Source organism: Syngnathus floridae, chromosome 17 (genome assembly GCF_059516105.1).
Source record: "Syngnathus floridae isolate MCC-2025c chromosome 17, RoL_Sflo_1.0, whole genome shotgun sequence".
NCBI classification, from domain to species: domain Eukaryota; kingdom Metazoa; phylum Chordata; class Actinopteri; order Syngnathiformes; family Syngnathidae; genus Syngnathus; species Syngnathus floridae.
The window spans coordinates 8666175-8685143 of NC_142429.1; the positions used below are offsets into that span (position 1 = coordinate 8666175).

An 18969-nucleotide genomic window follows, 5' to 3' on the forward strand; every position below is an offset into this window, starting at 1 on the left:
ATTTTCTCTTATTGGGCCAATGGAGCTGAAGAAAGCAATTACTACAGTGCCATACTGCTCAATGGGAGGTTTCCAAACAGAGAAAAGTGAGAGAAAAGGTCTTAGAGGATCAGAAAATAAATAAAAAAAGAAAATATGTTGAGTGAAAGGTGGGATACATCTGAGCAACAGGAAATCTGAGAAGCATTTTAATGCGAGTGACCCCCATCTCATGTTTAAGGAAGTCGAAGGTAACAAAAAGCAGAGTGACGCAGTCTCCCCCATAATCCTGTCATCCACTCTAATCTCTATGACGATGACACGGAGCTCTCTGTATGAATGATGAATGATGATGAATATTCATCAGACGTATCTGAGCTCCTCATTCATTCCTTCCTACACTCATAGCTTGGCATGCTGCTCAACCTCGATAATAACAAAAGCAATGCAATGAATTGCAACCACTGAAGTAAAAAATATGAAACATGGAGTGAATAAGAACTTTGCAAGGCCTGGCGGAGTTAGAGGGGGTGGCACGGGGGCACTGCCCCCTCCAAAAAAAAAATTAGGCCAGATAATTTGTACTTTGGGATATTTTTAAAATTTTACTCACACGTGGTCCTATAAGAAACATAATGAATCTTTATCAACATTTTTAAAGAATATTTTGGGTTTGAAAATATTTTTTGCTTTACAGATCCTCCTTATAGCCCCCCTACCTAAAGATAAAAAAATCCTAGCTCCGCCAGTGGCTTGTGACTTTCCCTTGCATGCCTATTTAAAGAGCCCTATAGAACCACTTGCGCTTATTTAATGCAAATCTACTTGACAGACATTTAGTCTCTCTCCTGAACACCATCAGCATAAATAGACAGCCCAGTAAGTGTTTAATTGCATTGCTTTGTTTCTGCATGAGCCTCGTTAGGTGACTCAATATTCTCTCATGCTTTTAGCGCTAAGTGGAAGGTGCGCTTCATCATCCTAAGTATCGCCAACTATTAACTTTTTCAAAACAGGCATCCAACTGAGATGCTTAGACTCGCTACGTTTACTTGAAGAAGTATTTCCGCCATAGTGTGGATATAAAAAAAAAATTGAATTAATTAGTGTTGGTGTGTGCATTTAAATCTTGGGCCTTAAGTGGCGACTTACCCGACCCGAAATGTTGATTCACTCCTCCTCCTTGTTCCTGGAACATGCGGTTGCAGATCCAAAACATCCCTGTGTGACAAAACTGGACAATTGGAAAAATCCGCTTTCACAAATATATCATTTACAATATTTCGGAAAATTCAATCCTAAAGCCAAACAAATCGGGAGGTCAACCAAGCGCCGTGCGTTCATGTAAACTGAACACAAAATAAAACCACACACAAACCGCATTGAAAAGGTGTCTCTTTATTTTCTATTCATCATACTGTATATAATATTCTTTCTCTCTAGATATAGGTAATCATATCTATATAATGTAAGTAAAAGTGTGCTTTTATTCACAGCATTTGTCCGTGTCAGACGGCTGCTAGTTGGAGGTTTACGTTATAAAGTGTACAGAGATTCAGGCGGACAGCTATGTCTGTGCAACCTGTCCTCGACAGAATGTAGTCAGAAATTGAGCGAAAAATGCTAAGATTACGTTGGAACTGGACAAATATTTGACAATCTGATTGCCATATTTTTCCTGTATTACGATTATTATTCAGCGATAATTGGTAAAGCATAGATCATTAGGAAAAAATGATTTTGCTATACAAGCAAAATACGAGTACGTAATCGGACAAAATCTTACTAAATTCTGGTGAGAACAGATTTTTGTGTGTGTTTAGCTCACTCGAGTGTGTGTGTGTTTAGCTCATGATTGGGCTCAGAGGTATACAGCAGGGTCAAAATCTGCCCCCCCAACACAATTTCAACTTATCACAGCACACATTGCATCATCTTCACTTTAGGCTCCATCTGCAATTTTTTTTTTGTGGTCATTTTGAAGCACTGCAGCGTAACAGTTTGACCTTGCCACAAAAATACATTGCACCTTAAATAAATGCATGTCAGTCCAGATAACAATAATATATATTTTTTTGACCTCATTAATATGGTTACACTGCCTCTCGTAGCATTCTGGATGACATTATAGTCAATGCAGCCTTTTGAAGGAGATGGCTTTGTTAAATAACAGTCTGAAGGAATATTGAATCTGATTCTTGGTATGCCATTATTTCACTCAGACACCTTTAGTCGAAGATCCGTTAACGTTTTAAGTTCGCCGCAACAATTTCTCCAAGATGCTATTTAAATGCACCTGCTGGTCGAAACGTGGTACCGCACCCTGTAATTTAGAGTCTTTCATCCCTTGGTCGCTCAAGCGTAAAGAGCCACGGAAATGTTCTGCGTGTAAACAACAGTGAGCACAGGGCTTGATGCAAAACTATTAAAAACAAAACATATAATTACGCCCTGTCAAAACACACAAACTAAAAGATAAAGCACCAAAAGGCAAACAAAAACGATTATCAAAATCGATGGCTTCACTATGAATTCTCATGAGGGGAAATTGCGTCTGTACATATTTTACCATTAACAACACAAATTTCCTCCGAACGTCTTTTATACAACCGTGATTGTGATCATCATGAGCAATCGGGGCTTCGGAGTCTGGATGGGGAGCAAACCAGCGGATGGCTTCTCTATCGCATGAGCCACACACACACACACAAACACACACAAATAAACAGTCATTCTTGGGCAAGATTATAAAGGATGAGCAACAACAGTCTACAACCATATTGATTCAAGTCCAGCGGTCATTAGGGTCACCACAGATCATTTTCCACCCTGATTAACACCCCTCTGCCAATCCTGAATCAACTTCAATGACGTGTGGAAAAATACATGGAAACAACGTTCAGACATAGGAGATATCAGAATTGCCTGTGTTGTTTCTAGGTGGAATTAGATGGAGGACGTCAGACGAGAAAAAGCTCCTCAGCTGATCTGGGAGCTGTCTGAAGGCAGGACAAGGCAGGCACTCTGTGTACAAGTGAGGAGAGGCGAGCTGCACACACACACTTACACACTCGTTGATATGAACACACACACACATGCAGGCACATAAGTCCTCCTCACAAGTATTTGAGTGTGTTTGCAAAGTGTAGAGTTGGTAGCATGTTTGTCGCCATAGCAAAATGCTCCATCGTGTTTGATTAACTGGCTCGATTTATGTTTTACAAGTTGTCATTTCACAAAGACTTTTTTTTTTCCCCGTCACTATTCATGTGTGATGTTTTTGTGTGTTGTAAATTGCATTGCTATACTTACGAGGACAATGAAGGGAAAACTACATGATGTGAGTGAAGTGTAAACATTGTTGACACATTTAAAAAATAAATAAATTTCCTTAAATAGTGCCCTCCGCAATAAGAATAATAATTCCCCACTAATGCATCATCGACTTTAAAAGCCGTATGTTGTTTTTCTTTTTCAAGCAAATATTAAAATGTTACCTATGTAAACAAAAAACGACTGGAGGAACGATTTGTGTAAAGCTGGAATTTACGATGGAGTTTTAAAAGTGCTACTTTTATATCGTGACGTAGTTAATTAGTCATAAAAATCATATCATTAGAAAAGCACATTAGGATAAATAAAAATCCTCACACTAATGGACACCTAGTACGCTGCAGTTGAGTGAATCCACACTCCTAAATCTTTTTTTTTTGTGGCACATCTTTACAGACTATTATAATATTAGCAATTATCACAGTATCAGTTTCCACGAAGCCTTTGCGATGGACAAAAATAATCACTAAGTCCTCGAAAGTATAGAAACTCTTTCGTGTTGTTGTTCTTTGTGTCGCGTGTTGATCGTAACTATCCCGCTACTAAATCAGTTGAATCGTTCAACCAATCCACAATTAAACTAGAAAATGAAACTCGATTAATATACACAGACGAGCACCCAAAATCTGGCTCAGTGCCTCCCAAACCACCAACAGATTAATAAACATGTGACAGAGTTTGGCATCCTCTGCACAGTGGCACCTTTAGAAGATAGAATATATAGCATTACTAATAAATAACACAGTTATTTGTTTCTATCCAGTCAAAGCCGAGTGGAAGGTAGAAAGAAAATGGCGGCCGTCGAAAGCACTTATCTTAAAATGGCTGCAATTTCAGATGTTGCTTAGAACAAAGGAAGCGCTGGAAACAGACGGATGTGTGCACGGTTTGACCTCTGACCTTTCTGAAAATGCAAAAAGCTACATCGCTACCACCGCAAAGTCGAAATGAGAATTCGGAACTGCATTTGGCACCAGGTATGATATTTCTTTTTTTGTACGTTGCTATCCTACGTGTGCGTTAGGTTTTGACTCTAGCTACTTTGAAAAGTTTGTCTACTTTAAAGTTTGAGAAAAAACATGTCGTCAAGGCTCAGTTTTCTGGATCGTCGCTCCGACACCGTGTCGCTTGTTAGCTATTCGAGCTGCTCTCTAAACGCAAATGTACTCTTCCTTGTCTTCCCGCGTCTATGCCATCCACTTAACACCCTTTGAACAATGTTGGTGCAACGGCGAGCATAGAAAGCCCTTGTGTGCTCCGCTTCTTTAAAAATTAAAAGCCCTTGCTTAGGAGAAAAGCACAATTTCCCTTTCACAGCCCATGACAACTGCTGATGTTGTAAAATTAATATTTACATGCGAACGATAGACGGCACGAAGCTTTCTTTATAGAGAACGTGTCAACTTCTTTTCTTATCTCGGTAATAGCTGTCCAAGTGGTCACGTGATGTCATTTTGTGTTTTATTCTTACGAAAGTAAAAAAGGGAGCGCAAAGTTAAGAAGTGTTATTTTTAAAGCAATTGGCTCAAAATATTTTTGTATCTTTGGGACTGGCTCAAAATACAATTTAAGTCTTTTGATAACTGGACTGAAGCTTCTGAAGTGGATGGAAAAATACTGCAGATAAATGTGTTTCAATATTATTATTTTTTTCTCCTAATCGTCGACCATCGGCATCCCTGCTTACGAACATTTTCAGGTTTACCAAAATAAATAAACGGCCGCCTTCTCCTACATCATATCCAGTGTTTTTCCCACAATAAATCAAAATCAAGCTTCTGAAGCTGATAAATTGAAACGCAGACGTGTTGGGGACTTTCTATTATCCGTGACAGCGACGTGCGGTATATTTAAATGTATCTAAGGAAGGAGACGTATGGAGATGTATTAATATGATGTGTTCTATGTTTGAACACACGTTTGTGGAGGTCACAGATAGAAGCCGCGTTTGGGTACACTTAATGCACGTGTACGCTAGATGAGGAGAGAAGAGGTGGCTGTGACTGACACCTCAATAGATGGAGCGCAAACCTTCTGAATAATGCATGACACTCCCCTCCAGTCTGCTTTCCATCGCGTGTTACAAACCGATTCTTACCCCCCATTGCACAAGAGAGACTTCAGACGCAATTGTTGAACGATATTCAGCGGGAGGTAGTAGGCGGGCCTTTTCTCGTCTCTCTGTTTAATATCTTTATGGTTTCTGTTTAGAACCATATTCACAGCTAAGTGGTCTCCTCTTCTACATGTTCCTCAAAGCAGCTAGCGAGTCTAATCGGCGACAGATGGAAGACTAGTGTGGAAAAGAGATGAGTGAAGCGGTGAGGAAGTAAAGACAGAAGAAATAAACGGAGAAAGAAGAAGAAAAGGAAGCACCGATGATGTCAAAATTTGGAAGCGATGACAACTGGCCAGAGAAATCAGGGATGAACTCAATTCACCGTCATGATAGAAGCCAGTCCGTGATTAAAGCAAAAAAAAAAAAAAATCGACTATATACATATACACGGACAAATGCTCCCTTCTTTGATATTTTCAAAGCTGAAGTGAAAACAAACTCATCTGCTACCAAAGATGGACACCCTGCCCCCTTCCTCACATTTACATTTCATTCATCTTTTTAGGAGCATCTCCCAAATAGCAAACCACGCATGATGGGACAATTCCATTGAAAAAAAACAAAAAAAATCCCCAAATGAGTATAAGCTGATCTTCAAACAAATGGATGTGCCAACTACAGACACATGAGGTTTAAATGGAGATGGGAACAAGTTCTCCATCCAAGCAAACGGCTCGTGCTACACACACTGAAATGCTCACTGGGCTCAGGATTCACAGTTCAAAGGCTAAAAGTTCACAGTTCACAGTCTCTGTATTTCCGACCCCAGCACTCCCCGTGTGTGTCCCCCCTCGCCTGTGTCCTCCCTCTCTCAGCTTCCTCCTCATCTTTGCTAGCGTGCTATCTGCAGGCAACACCTCTCAGACAGGCGTGGTCCTGCGGTTGGGGTCCTTTGTGTAGTCTTTAGTGAGCGTGCTACTCTGGAGGAATTCCCTCTCAGAGTTGAGCAGCCCGGCTAGGCTGGACTTGGTCGCGGCGTTGCCCGCCTCGCGTGGGTTCAGCGTGTACATGGGCATCTCGGAAGCGCCGGGCCCGGTGTAACCCACTTTACCCAGCGGCGAGGCGTCGCGGCTCGGAACCTCCGACGAGCGGACGCTGGAGCGGCGTCGGAAGCGGTAACGGTAGGAGGGGATGCGGCTGAAGGCCGACTTTTTGATCAGCTCGGTGCGGGATTTGGCTCGCTGCTTGCGGTGCTTCTCGATGAACATGTGCACGGCCAGCACGCCCACCATTTCTGCCATGATGAAGGACAGAGCGCCAAAGTAGAAGGACCAGCCGTAGGAGTAGGATTTCTTGCTGTCGCTTTGGCCCGGATCGCCTGAGTTGGCCGAAATATAGACAATAATTCCGATGATGTTGCTGAGGCCTGCAAAGAAAAAAAAAAAAAAACACTTAGAAACAAGTGGTCAACTTCTGATGAGGTTTTGGTTAAGGGAAGTCCACTGAAGAAAAGATCTTTTCTGGTGAATATACAAAAAAAAAACTGTATATATATAAAAAAAAAAAAAAAAAGAAGATGTTTGAATCTGGTTAATTGTTACTATTAAGTCAGAATTTAAAAAAAAAACATTTATTCAAAATAGTTTATGATTTCTTTGGTCGATTCAGTTAGGTGACGAATTTTCTTCATCTGTGTAAATTTAAATTCCGTACCACCGCTTTAATTAAATAGATCACATGAAAAAAAATAATCGTGAACAGCTACAATCTATTTCCTCCTGATCCAAAATGGCTTCTAAAAGATCAACCGAATCTCACAAAAGCACAATATCAACATTTAAATGTATTAAATGGGATTGTCAAATTGCTGCAGCTTCTGACATTGCAAATAAATTTCAAATACGTTAGTTTGACTTGAAAACGGACCCAAATATTGTAGCAAGGAGAGAGACAAAAAAGAATCCTGAAGAAGCCGGTGAAGAAGCGCGGTCATGGAGCACAGGAAAAAGACACAACAAACACACACACACACAGCTGGCCTCTCCTATTCCATATGATTAGTCCAGAATACAGTGCTCATGCAGTGTGGTGGAACGTACAGAATGGGGGACAATTAGCCGGCTGTAATTAGGCACAATCAGCCTCACACTTTTGTGGTAAATAATTACCAATTTGGCCTCAAGAATTTACTACAAACCCCAGTGGGGCCCTCCACATCCCACTGAACACCAATTACAGCCCCGTTTTGTGTGTCGGGGGCAAGAGCAGGTGTGTGTGTGTGTTTATGAGATATCCGACGTGTGTGTGTGTACATTCAAAGGCTGATGACGTGCTTCAAATCTGAGTCACAGGCCTTTTCTTCTGTGAGCTCTGAATGATACTCAACACGTAAATTAGAGCTGAACCCGCAAAATCGACGTGGCTGTTGAGAATCGTGCACAGATTGAGAGTTTTTATTTGAATATAAAATTCCTTAATAAAAGAGCATATCGCTTCAATCAATTTCTCATATTCATAAATATTTTTGATCCTTTTAATACTACAAAAATAGACATTTACGCTTGTATGCTTCCAGCTTCTTGATTTGATATTTATTATTATGACAAGGTCAAAAGGGGAAAACTGGAGCACAAACTACAATCAACGTATTTTTCTTTTTTTAATTTAGAAGTGAGCATCTTAACAATAGACCAGAATAAAAATTCCACATGAAACAAACTTAACATGATTAAGATGCAACCTAAAAAGAAATTTGCCGCAACCAAATAAGAACTATATGGAACAGAAAAGATCCTTCATATCAAAAAGGGTAGACCTACTTTACAGCACTTGGGGGACACATTTGCAGTGCGCACTGACCTGCGGAGACAAAGAAGATTCCTGCGCTGAGGATGACGTTGTGTCGGCTGCGGTAAAACTCACTGGCGGCTACACAGAGTCCTCCCAAGAACAGCAGACCCACACTCATGATGGGGAAGATACTGGAGGCACGCACTGCACCTGTTTGGTTCAAACAAGCTTGTTTGCTTAATGAAATTTGGCAGTCCTGCAGCACAGGTTACCAAAATAGCAGCAATGCATGTCACAATGCCTCCAAATGATGACTAGTCAACGCCGTGAGCTGCTTTTCAATGGTTTACTGGTGACCGCAAGAAAACCAGGTTTTTTTTTTCTAGCAAAGATGAAAACTGACTGAACCCACACAACAAGCTTCCATCTGGAGAAAAACTGGAGAAACCAACTCTGACACAGGCCAAATAATATTTTCCATGTGTGCATCCTCCAAACAGCCTAATTTTTTTTTATCCTCACTAAACATACCTGGGTGATTATAATCATAATGCAAATCTATTTTGATGAGTAGCAAACCATGACCCGCATTCCTGAAAGGGCGGTGACCAATGACATGGAGCGTTCAAGCCCCACCCCTGTAGTCCGCACCCCTGGGCTGAATGAAATGCCGGTCACTAGGTCCTGGCTCGCTATTGGCTGGCCGCCTCTCATGCTTGTGCTGGAATTGGCGGCCTCTGGGGATGTTGCTCTGTGTTCAGTGGAGCAAAGAAAAAGAAGCTGCAACTGAATCCCCCCCCCCCCCCCCTCTGTTGCTGTTAATATTTTCCTCTCTATCCATCTTTCCAGTTTACAGTCAGCGGGGGAAAAAAAAAAAACCCTACCAGTTTTTCCTTTAATACTTTTATGGATGTATGTAGAAATAAGTGGGTACTCTGTCATTTTTCTTCCTAACAAAGTGGAGTTGTTGATAAAAGCCTGCTTTCATGTTATGCATCCTTCCCAAAGAGAATTTTTCACCTTGCAGGAAAACAACATTTATTTATCTCCACCAAGGCAGCATAAGAGTGGTCCATCCATCTCTGGAGCGCTTGGATGTTGTTGCTGCCTCTAACGGCGACTGTCCGATGGGTAATTGCAAGTACGGCAAGCCTGTCAAGCTTTTAGATCCACAGTGTCCTTTGCTTTTAGGTATTGTCACAATCATTTTAACATATGATGACATTGTGTGAGCATGATTTTTTTTCCCCTTCTAGCAAAATATTAAGAAGAGACGCACAATTGCTTTGCAAGTCACAGCGTAAAAATATAATTGGATGCTGTTAGAACATTGTAATGGTGCAATGTGATGTGTGTTTATGAATAAACATACGCAGGAGGTATTCGGCGGCATCTGCTTCGTAGTCGGCGTCCTCCGGAAAGTGATCGATCTTCTTACACACGCCCCGGAAGGTTCCTGGAAATGGAGAACAGGAGTGTTTGTGAAATTTGTTGACCCTGCCATTAACTGTATGTAAAACACAAATACCGATTTGCAGGCTTTAATTATGTTGAGTCTACTTGAACATTGTTTGCCAAAATAAAAGCTGGACGTTTGCAAATGTCTTATAGTGAAAGATAGTCGTAGAAATTTGAGAATATTCACGATTGGGAGACTAAAATTAAAAGTTCAAATTAATCAAGGTTTGTAAACCATTAAAACAATTACCAATTAATTTGATAATTAATTGTCGATTAATCGTTGAAATTTGAGAATATTTACGATTGAGAGACTAAGATTAGAAATTAAAACTAGTCGAGGCTTGTAAACCATTAATCAATCGTAAAACAATTACCAATTATTTAAATAATCAATTAGTTGCCGATTAATCGTCAAAATTTGAGAATATTTATGATAGAGAGACCAAAATTAGAAGTTCAACTTAGTCAACTCGTGTAACCCATTAATCAGTTATCAAAACAATTACCAATGAATTTGATAATCGATCAGTTGCCGATTAATCGTTGCCTCCTCTAATAAACTGAATCACAAATTTGTATTCATTAACCTCGTAAGTCGATACACATAGCTCGGACGTGAAAGAAATAAAGCACGAGAGGAGAAAAAGAGATGGCAGATGATACCGGACAGGTAACCTTCAGGCTATTTGTGGGGAAACACTAATGAAAAGTCTTATCATGCACGACTACCGCTGTGAATCCACACAAACACACACGTTAAAGTAGCCATCGAGTGTGCCTACACAAACACGACCAAGCTCATTAACGTGATCCATGAACACTATCAATCATGTATGTAAGCGAAACCTCTGGATTATTTATCTAGTGTGTGTTTGTGTTGTATCGACTGGGCTGCGGATGCTACGATGCTCGTGTCAGTCACAGAGTGACTCATCCTCCTTTGTGGAAGTCCTCCAAAGCTCACACACACAGGTGGGAAGGTGTGCACGCGCTCGCCGCATGTGGCTTAATTCCTTCCCATCATCTCGTCCCATTCACACATGGTCAGCGCCGCAAGGGGGGGGAGGAGGGGAGGGGGGTGGATGGTTTGGGGGTGAGGTGAAGGAGGAAGTGCTGCTGAAAGAGCTTTGGCGATAGAACGGCAGTGGAAATGTGCTGCTGATGGATTTGCATATGAAGAGTTTCTTGCACTTCACATCCTCCCGAAACTGATTAATGCAGTCAGGGCTTGATGGTCGCTACGCCGACTGACACGTTTCGGCTTTTTAATGTTTATAATTAATGCAGACTTTTGAGATGAATGAAAAGACGTTTATCTATACTGTCATTTGTGGCTCTTGATTATCATGCGTTATTATTACTGGATGTGACAATAAATCCCAGCCTGAGAGAGAAGGAAAAAAAAATAGTCTCACAATTTTTCTTTATTCTATTGGCACTCATCCCAGAGTTGTACTGAGCTAGTTTTAAAACAGGTCACAATTACAGTATAACATCTTATAAATTGCCATTTCCAAAAGCAATGTGATGTTTTTTCCCCCCCCCCCTTACAAAGGTTGTTTGACACAATGACGATTTTCCATCTGATGGCCAAAGCATCAATATTCAAATAATTAACACATAGATGAATCGGCAAACGTCTGCAACCACTGTAATCGGTCAAATGTGGCTCAGAGGAAACAAGCTTAACTTCAAACCCAGTCAAGCTAATTACTTTACTTGAGACATTTGCTGTAGCAAGCCGTCCATCTGACAGACTGCACACCGTTTGATGTCTTGCACTCTTCTGATGCTGCTGCAGACATCTGCTACAGATCAGTGCGAGCCCAAATCAGCTGAGTTTCAATAATTTGGGGTTTGACATCCAATAAATCATAAAAAAATATTTTTTTTCTTCTCAAATATATTTTTAATATATATATATTATTTTTCATTTTTCAAAAAACATATTTTTAATCTATTTTTAATATATGTATAATATTTTTAATATATTTTTAATATATATTATATTAGGTGACCTTACTTTGGCGTGTTACTCCAATGCTACTCTTTAGGGCTTATTTGATTGGATAATAAAAGTTGCAGTCACGTCACCGAATGCAAGTGAGGTCTAAGTTGTTCCTGTTGGGTGCGTCAAGGTAGAAGGAATCATCAATCACAGCCCTGGTGGTCTAGAAATCCATTCCACCTTCTGACTTGTAAGTGGACGGATTGTTTTCGAATCCTCCTGACGCTAACGTGCACACAAATGAACGAGATTCATTAAGGCTCGCTTTGCTGGATGTGGTCTGGAATACTCGGAGGGACCATAAAAGGAACTTGCATGTCGTCTCTGCATTGCACAGAAATGCAGCGGACACATCAATGTGGACACATGTGCTTTCCAAAGGTCAGCGTGGCCTGAGGGCAGCACTATGGCATGATGGGATTCAGAGAATAGGGCTGAGAGTTCACTTTGTTCCTCTGCTTGAGTGTTTCTCTGTTTTATCTATGTGTCACGTTGCCCTACTTTATCCTCCTAGCTAAATCACCACACGGGAACATGTATGATCTTTCTCAGTGACATCATCACGACCGACGTGTATTGATAAAATCCAAGTAATAAGAAATGACTGCTGCAGAGCAGCTAGCATCCACCACGAGCAAGAAATCAAAGTGCCTTCAAACAAGGTTAAACAGAAGACAAAACACAAACAATGTGTTTGTTCCAACATTTGTGATGAGTTGCGCATGAGGTGCCAGCTGTATGCCCTTGATATGACTCACCCCCTCCCACACTCATACAAGCAAACTCTTTAATTATTTAAAAGACACAAACCACTGATGAAATCGGGGAAACATCTAGCCAATTGCGGTAAGTCACACGAGCTATGAAAGGTTCTGGGTTCAAATCTCCGCTTGAGCTTTTTCCGGCATCCTTAGTACTATGGTAGCTTGAGATCTAATTTGCATAACTGCTGTTGATCAGTATTCCACACTACTGGACACTTAAAGTGCTCAAGGACTCTTTTGCATCATTTGCACAATGGTTGTATCATAATTATCGCACTATTTTATATTGCTTGATGAGTCTTCGCATCATTTGCACCGTTGTCGTTGTTCGGGATTACCGCGCTAATGGTATCCTTCATTTCTTAACAACTCTTTGTACTTATTTGTTATGTCCTAAATACAATACAATACATTATCTCCTTGCTCGCGAGAAAATGTTTATGAACGAGATGAATGATTGTGAGTAGATTTATTTTCATCTATTCGAGGGAATTAACGATTCATTCGAGTCCCGATTCGATTCGATTTCAATTGCATTCGATTTTTATTTTGAGAAAATTAATGACTCTTTTATAATCAAAAGATTTCATTTATCCTTGTCGAACTTTTCATAATTCCTATTATAATTCATAAAAAAAATAACTAATTATTTTGACTGTTTAAATTTTTTTTTTTTACATACTTTAAATCGTTTTTTTACAAATGTTAGTCTAATCGTTACATTACTAACCTATACAATAAACGTGGCTATTTCTAAATAATTATATTTTCAAACATTTTAAAGGGGAAAATGACTTAAATATTTACTAAGGTCATCAGAATATCTGGTGATATGTCACACCAAACATTAAAGTCAGTGAAGCTCTTTAAAACTCTGCAATAAAATAATTACTTTCACCCCAACCTGGTTGCTTTGGGAGTCAAGATGGCAAACAACATCTGTTCAAAAATCCAGCAAGGGACTTTTTCTTGTCGCATCTCTTCCCCTCCACTGATAACGCTCACTAATGAAGGCATAACATGCCTCCAAGCTGTCCCTAATCAGATGGTGTGTCTTCCAAAAAAACGTGTGCGAGCGACCCAAACCAGCCAGATGCACACATGACCGAGGAGAAGAAGAAATCGACGAGGACGGAACGAGCCAAGCACGTTCAAAAAGCACAGCAAATTGGGCCGCTTGTTTCTTCCCGGCGCCTCTGACAGCTCGACGTGGCTGACGGAACCGCTCGCTCTCCTAATGTACGTCTACCTCGCTCTCCCCCTGATTACTTCTTTCAGGAGAAGCAGAGAGGAGCCAGGAAAGAGGGAGGAAGAAGCTCGTTTCCACGGTGATGGCTGATGAAAGCCAGCGAGGTGCGTTGCGCTTGGATGCACATTTCCTCACATTTTTTTTTTCCTCTTCCCTCCTCAAGCACACATTCACCCCTTCTCTTGCCAAAACACTTTTCTGCTCCAAATGTTCTTAGCTCGGTTCTTTCCATTCAAAAAACAGATCCGGGTTATACTGTACTGCTTTGTGTGTCAAAATATTTTCCCGGCTACACACACATACAAGTTCTTCTGATGCATATTCATGTTTGACTCATTAATAATTCACTTGGTAGTGAAGGGATCTCTTGAATATCCAATATCGAAGAAACTTCAAACAGCTACTACGTGCTAAACTCATTCAGGTACGCTGCCGAGACCAGAGAAGTATTCTGGCGCTCCGACAATCGATCGGTGATTGGAGATCTATCGAACGACTGACTCAGATCTTCCAGGTGGTCTCGGCCCAGTTGACTTGACTCAAGCCTGACCTCCCAGAACATAGCGAGCTCGAGTTTGATTAAAACGAACCGCTGAGTGCTAGCATGGTAGCGCACATAGAATACCAAAATGCTCTCCAGCTATTGGAACCAAAAAAGATCTTACAGAGGCGCTTCATCCTCCTTTTAAAATGTATTTGTGTTCTTCTAGTTTCATCTTTTGAGAAAATGCCCAAGCAGAGAAATAAGCGTGTCATCCTTCAAAAGATTCCATGCAGATAACAAAAAGGAAAAGACCAAACAACCCAAATTGAGTGTGAGCTGAGAATAAACGTGCGGCTCTTCCTTCTCTTCTCGTTCAATCTTCGGCAAAATGAAGCTTCCCCTTGTCTTCATCTTTATCCACTTTCTTTCCCCACATTCATCTAACACAGTAATTTAGACAAGCTGTCTCCGTCTTTCCTCCTTCCTGCCTTCTCCATCAGTTTTTTTTAAATCCACGGACAGCACCCCACATCTTGACTGATTGCCTCTTTCTAATTCATTCAATTCTCTTCCTCCCTCCTTCTTTTGTGTTTCCTACAACCACTTAGCTGAACATTTTGTCCCTGTCTTTTTAGAAAGGGGAAGGGCGGGGCTTCACTATTACTAGGTGGTCTCCAGCAGGGTCAAACGTTCCCTGGAGATTCATCTCAAACAGAGGCCATGTAGCTCTCATCCATCACTTGGCAGCCTCCACTCTTCCTCCAGCCGTGTGTTTCATTCATTCACATCTGAGTTTCCACTCATTTGTGTTTCCGTGCCCTAACCTTTTCTTTCCTTTCCAGCTCATTTCCAAGCTTTCTGTACTCATTCATCACCTCAGCACTCCATCCTCGGAAATCTCATGACGGCTACGTCAGAGATGTCAATTTCCGGTCACTTTATTTATGAACGATTAAAGAAAAAGAAAAATTTGTATATGAGCGAGCACGTTCTCCCTCTTGCATGCTATTTTGCATGGAAGCCAGAGTGCGTGTAACACTGACATTGTGCTGACATTGTGTTAACTTTCTGTATTGCCCCCACTGCTCTGTTTATGCGCTAGCTTGGGAATATCCGCAAATTTGTCTATTTACTCATCCAATTACAAGTGTGTGTGTGTATGTGTGTGTGCGTGCATCAGTGGATCCTCAGACCTGCACCATCTGGCCCTGTAATAGCCTCCTATGCCCCCCAGAATGAGATGGTTATGTTTGGCTGCACACAAAATGCATACACACATATTTATATCCAGAGGCAACGCAAAGCTGACCTGCGTCAATGCATGAAAATTATCACAAGACAGCCTCAAGTCAAGTACAGGAAATTACAATGTTCAAGTCCTGGTGAAGGATTATCGTTTTTTTTTTTTATGTCGATATGAAGGGGAAAGTAGCTTGGAAAATAACATATCCAAAAGTCAGATATGATTATGTAGTAGAGGAAATACAAAATACAAATTCCTCTGATATAATTTACAATTTTCATTTCTGCTTTGGGCATCCAGATTAAATGTTACTGACTTTTTAAAAATTTTTTTTACATTGCTTAAGTGACAAACTGTTTCTCAAGTGAGACTGAGGTGAGCTGAGGTGAGGTTTGTAGCCAACCTTCTCAAAGATTGCTAATAAAAGCCATATTAAATAGAGATATGGCAGCACTCAAACACAGGATTTAACACAGCGTTTGACATCACACAAGGGCATTCATTTCCAATTGCGCTTGTCCTATCCGGGGACACGGGAAGGCTAAAGCCGATCCTGGCGGATTTAAGGAGCGTGCTACTCCCTTCATCGCCTGTCAATCTCTGGGCTGACACATGGAGAACAATTTACACCTTCAGGTAAGTCTTTGAGGAAGTGCAAGCATGTTTTTGGATGGTTGGAGGAAGAATCCAGAAAAATGGGGAGGGCATGAGAACAAATCGAGGACACAATGACATAAAACTGACTGTGCAGGTTTTACGACAGAGCATAATGTTCTAACAGGTTTTGGTGTTTCTATTTGTTGGCATTGATGGAGTTTAGTGGATATCTGAAGGTTTCTAGGAAACCGAATACAACAGTTGGTCGTGTGCACATTTAATCGTGCAAATTCTGACCAGGTTCATGGATTCAACATGTCACACAGTTTTTAAGACTTACAAGGAGAGTCCAACAAACAGCATTAAATCCAATTTAACAAAATAAATTTGCCATTGTTGTATTGTATATGAGAAATTACTATGTTCAGGCTTCTTATTGGCTAAATTAACCTTATGGTTGGGGTTATAGTGCCACCTGTGGCTTTGGCATGCACTAAAGCGTTTTTTTTGTGGACTTTTTTTTTTTTTACTGTTCTAATTTATGCCTGAACTTAAAACAAATAGTTGAAACAATATAATATGCACTAGCGTCACGTGAACATTTTACGTGCTTGGTCATACATATCAAGACTTTAGTTAAATATTCAATTTTAATTTGTATTGCTACTTCACTGTGACATCAATTTGAAATGGTGGTGTTTTTTGGAGGTCTGGAACGGATTCATAGCATTTGATTTGACTTCAAATGGGAAATTATTTGATATACGAGTAAAGTGAGCTCGGGGCTTAGTCGCGGCACTGCTGATGCGCGTGAGAGCGGAAGACAAACGACAAAGACGCACGCAAACACGCACGCAATTACGCACGCAGGTCATCCAGACTGGTCACGTACCTTCCAGACAGCAGGTCCGCCAGAGGCCGGAGTGCGTCATCACCTCCTCATTCTTGCGGCTCGTATCATTGTCGCCACTGCTTTTCACGCGGCAGACCCCACGCGAGTACAACCAGTAGTCAGTCCCCACTGCGATGGTCATGAGGCTGAAGGCGGCGAACGCGCCCACCGTCGTCACGAGCATCTGGACGCCGCGGTCACACATCAGCATCTTCATATAGGCGACTCCTGATTGGGCTTAATCTTCCTTTACCTCCTCTCTTATGGGCTCCCTCCCCCCCGCTTTTCACCACGCGAGATTTGGGGAGAGGGTCAATTTTAACAAACAGTCTCTTGGGATGACATGTCTATGCGGTTTGCTGTCCCGTAAGGCTGGTGGCAAGCTCCCGTACACACGCCCGCACACCGGAGCTTCAACGACCACCGGTTGTCCTCACTCAGCCCAAAAGACGCCACATTATCTCCCTTTTCCAGTCATTTATTTCCTCTAGCCTAACGTCTGGAGATAGCAAGTCAGCTAGCAGCCGGCACAGTGAGCATCTTCACCGCCCGTTTTTTTTTCCTCCCATGCAAGCAACACTTTATATGTAGAACACGTCGTGCAGCACCAAATGATCAGACGCCGTTCCTCCAATAACGCAATGGAGCGAGCTTTGCCGTATTTTCCTCTCCAGCTGTTGACACACTGACATGTTCTCCCTCGAAATCCACAATCGACGTCCGTCCACTCTTAAGCTTGACACACGGCGGGGTTTTTTTCTCATCAGAAAATGGAGACGTCTTCACGGTGGACAGTATTCCCTCCGGAGAATGGATTCTCGCTCCTGACAACAAACGTGCCTGTTGGTGCAAACGGAGGGGCGAAAAATAACAGTGACAGCCTTTGCCTCCTCCTAGTCATCCTCCTCCTCCTCCTCCCTCCTCCTCCCCTCGGTCCAACCAACACAAACTAAAACTAACCGCGCGTCTCCTCAAAGTCCGCCTGGGGCCACGCCATTCGACCCTGATTGGTCAAGTGTGGAAAAAGTGTCCTTCAATGGCGAATCACGTACGAACTATTCTCATCATCCCGCCCACTATTTGCAAGACTATAAAACTAACGAGCGTCAGAAAACGGACCGCTCAGTTTGACTGAAATCAGGCCACTTGTATGATGGCACGTCTTTCGAGCCATCACCCGCAACTAGAACATTTTAAATAACGAGAATATTTTTATCTTAAACCAACAAAGTGCAAATTTGACGTTCCTGCCGCGCCCCTCGCCGGCCGCGTCAAAATCTGCCGCATGCGCCTGGAGAGCTGTCCATGGTCCTGAACGTAAGAGTTCGCTCCTATCTTCAATCCAGTAACAGGAGGAATAGAACCATTGAAGAAGAGAGAGAGAGCGAGCGAAAAGCAAGTGATGCATGAAGAATAGCACCCGGGAGAGAAGCAGAAACGCCACTTAAAGAGCCATGGACCGTTTTTAATGATTCCACTCCTGCATGGCCCTCCACACAAGGCACCGTGAGCTTCACAGTTCAATTCACATAGTCACATTGTTATTGTGTGTGGATGCCAAAAGGAGTCGAACAGATATGACTGGCTCAACCTCCAATGCATCGCCTACTTAAACACAGCATTGGATTTTTCAAGCTATTTTTATTAATAATAACCCGCCAATAGTTTTGTATAGTTACAGTGGGAGTTTAATTTGGTGCTCCACCCATCCATTTTTTTGAACCACTTAATGCTGTTCAGGGTCACCGGTGATCTGAAGCTTATTCCAGATGACTTCAACCCACAAGACTGGAACCATTCATGTTATTGAGTGGCGCTATACCATCTCAGACTTGAGACGCACGACATCATCAGATTGAATCAGAGCTCAGTTAATCAACCATCAAATCATCAGACCCCCCTCAAAGCAGAAACCTTGCCCCAAAGCAGCCGAGACTCTTTGTCCAGATTCCGATTACACACGCATACAAATATAGGCGGTCTGCTCATGTGTCAATCCGACTCAGTGTTTTAAAGCTCCGACTGACGTACTGTCTGGTGCGCTAACTTCAAGATGATGCTTTGACTGACAGCGGCTGTCACAGTGAGGAAGAAAGCGGAGAATTTAAGG

The 18969-nt window shown here is 41.7% G+C and overlaps 1 protein-coding gene across 1 annotated transcript; it reads right to left on the minus strand.

Moving 5' to 3' along the window:
* Positions 1–1356: 1356 nt before the first annotated feature.
* On the minus strand, positions 1357–17741 carry cacng3b (calcium voltage-gated channel auxiliary subunit gamma 3b). Its single transcript, XM_088358624.1, has 4 exons — positions 16860–17741; positions 9534–9617; positions 8231–8371; positions 1357–6797 (listed from the first exon to the last, which is right to left on the minus strand). Exons 1-4 carry the CDS (start codon positions 17074–17076, stop codon positions 6292–6294), a joined length of 948 nt encoding a protein of 315 aa, XP_088214750.1. The 5' UTR covers positions 17077–17741; the 3' UTR covers positions 1357–6291.
* Positions 17742–18969: the final 1228 nt, after the last annotated feature.

Excerpts from the sequence above, each read along its gene's own strand:
- cacng3b (XM_088358624.1), bottom strand. The coding sequence starts at position 17,076 with ATGAAGATGCTGATGTGTGACCGCGGCGTCCAGATGCTCGTGACGACG. Across the intron at positions 9,618-16,859 it reads GCGGACCTGCTGTCTGGAAG|GAACCTTCCGGGGCGTGTGT; the intron begins GTACGTGACCAG and ends CTCCATTTCCAG. Across the intron at positions 8,372-9,533 it reads TGCCGCCGAATACCTCCTGC|GTGCAGTGCGTGCCTCCAGT; the intron begins GTATGTTTATTC and ends TGAACCAAACAG.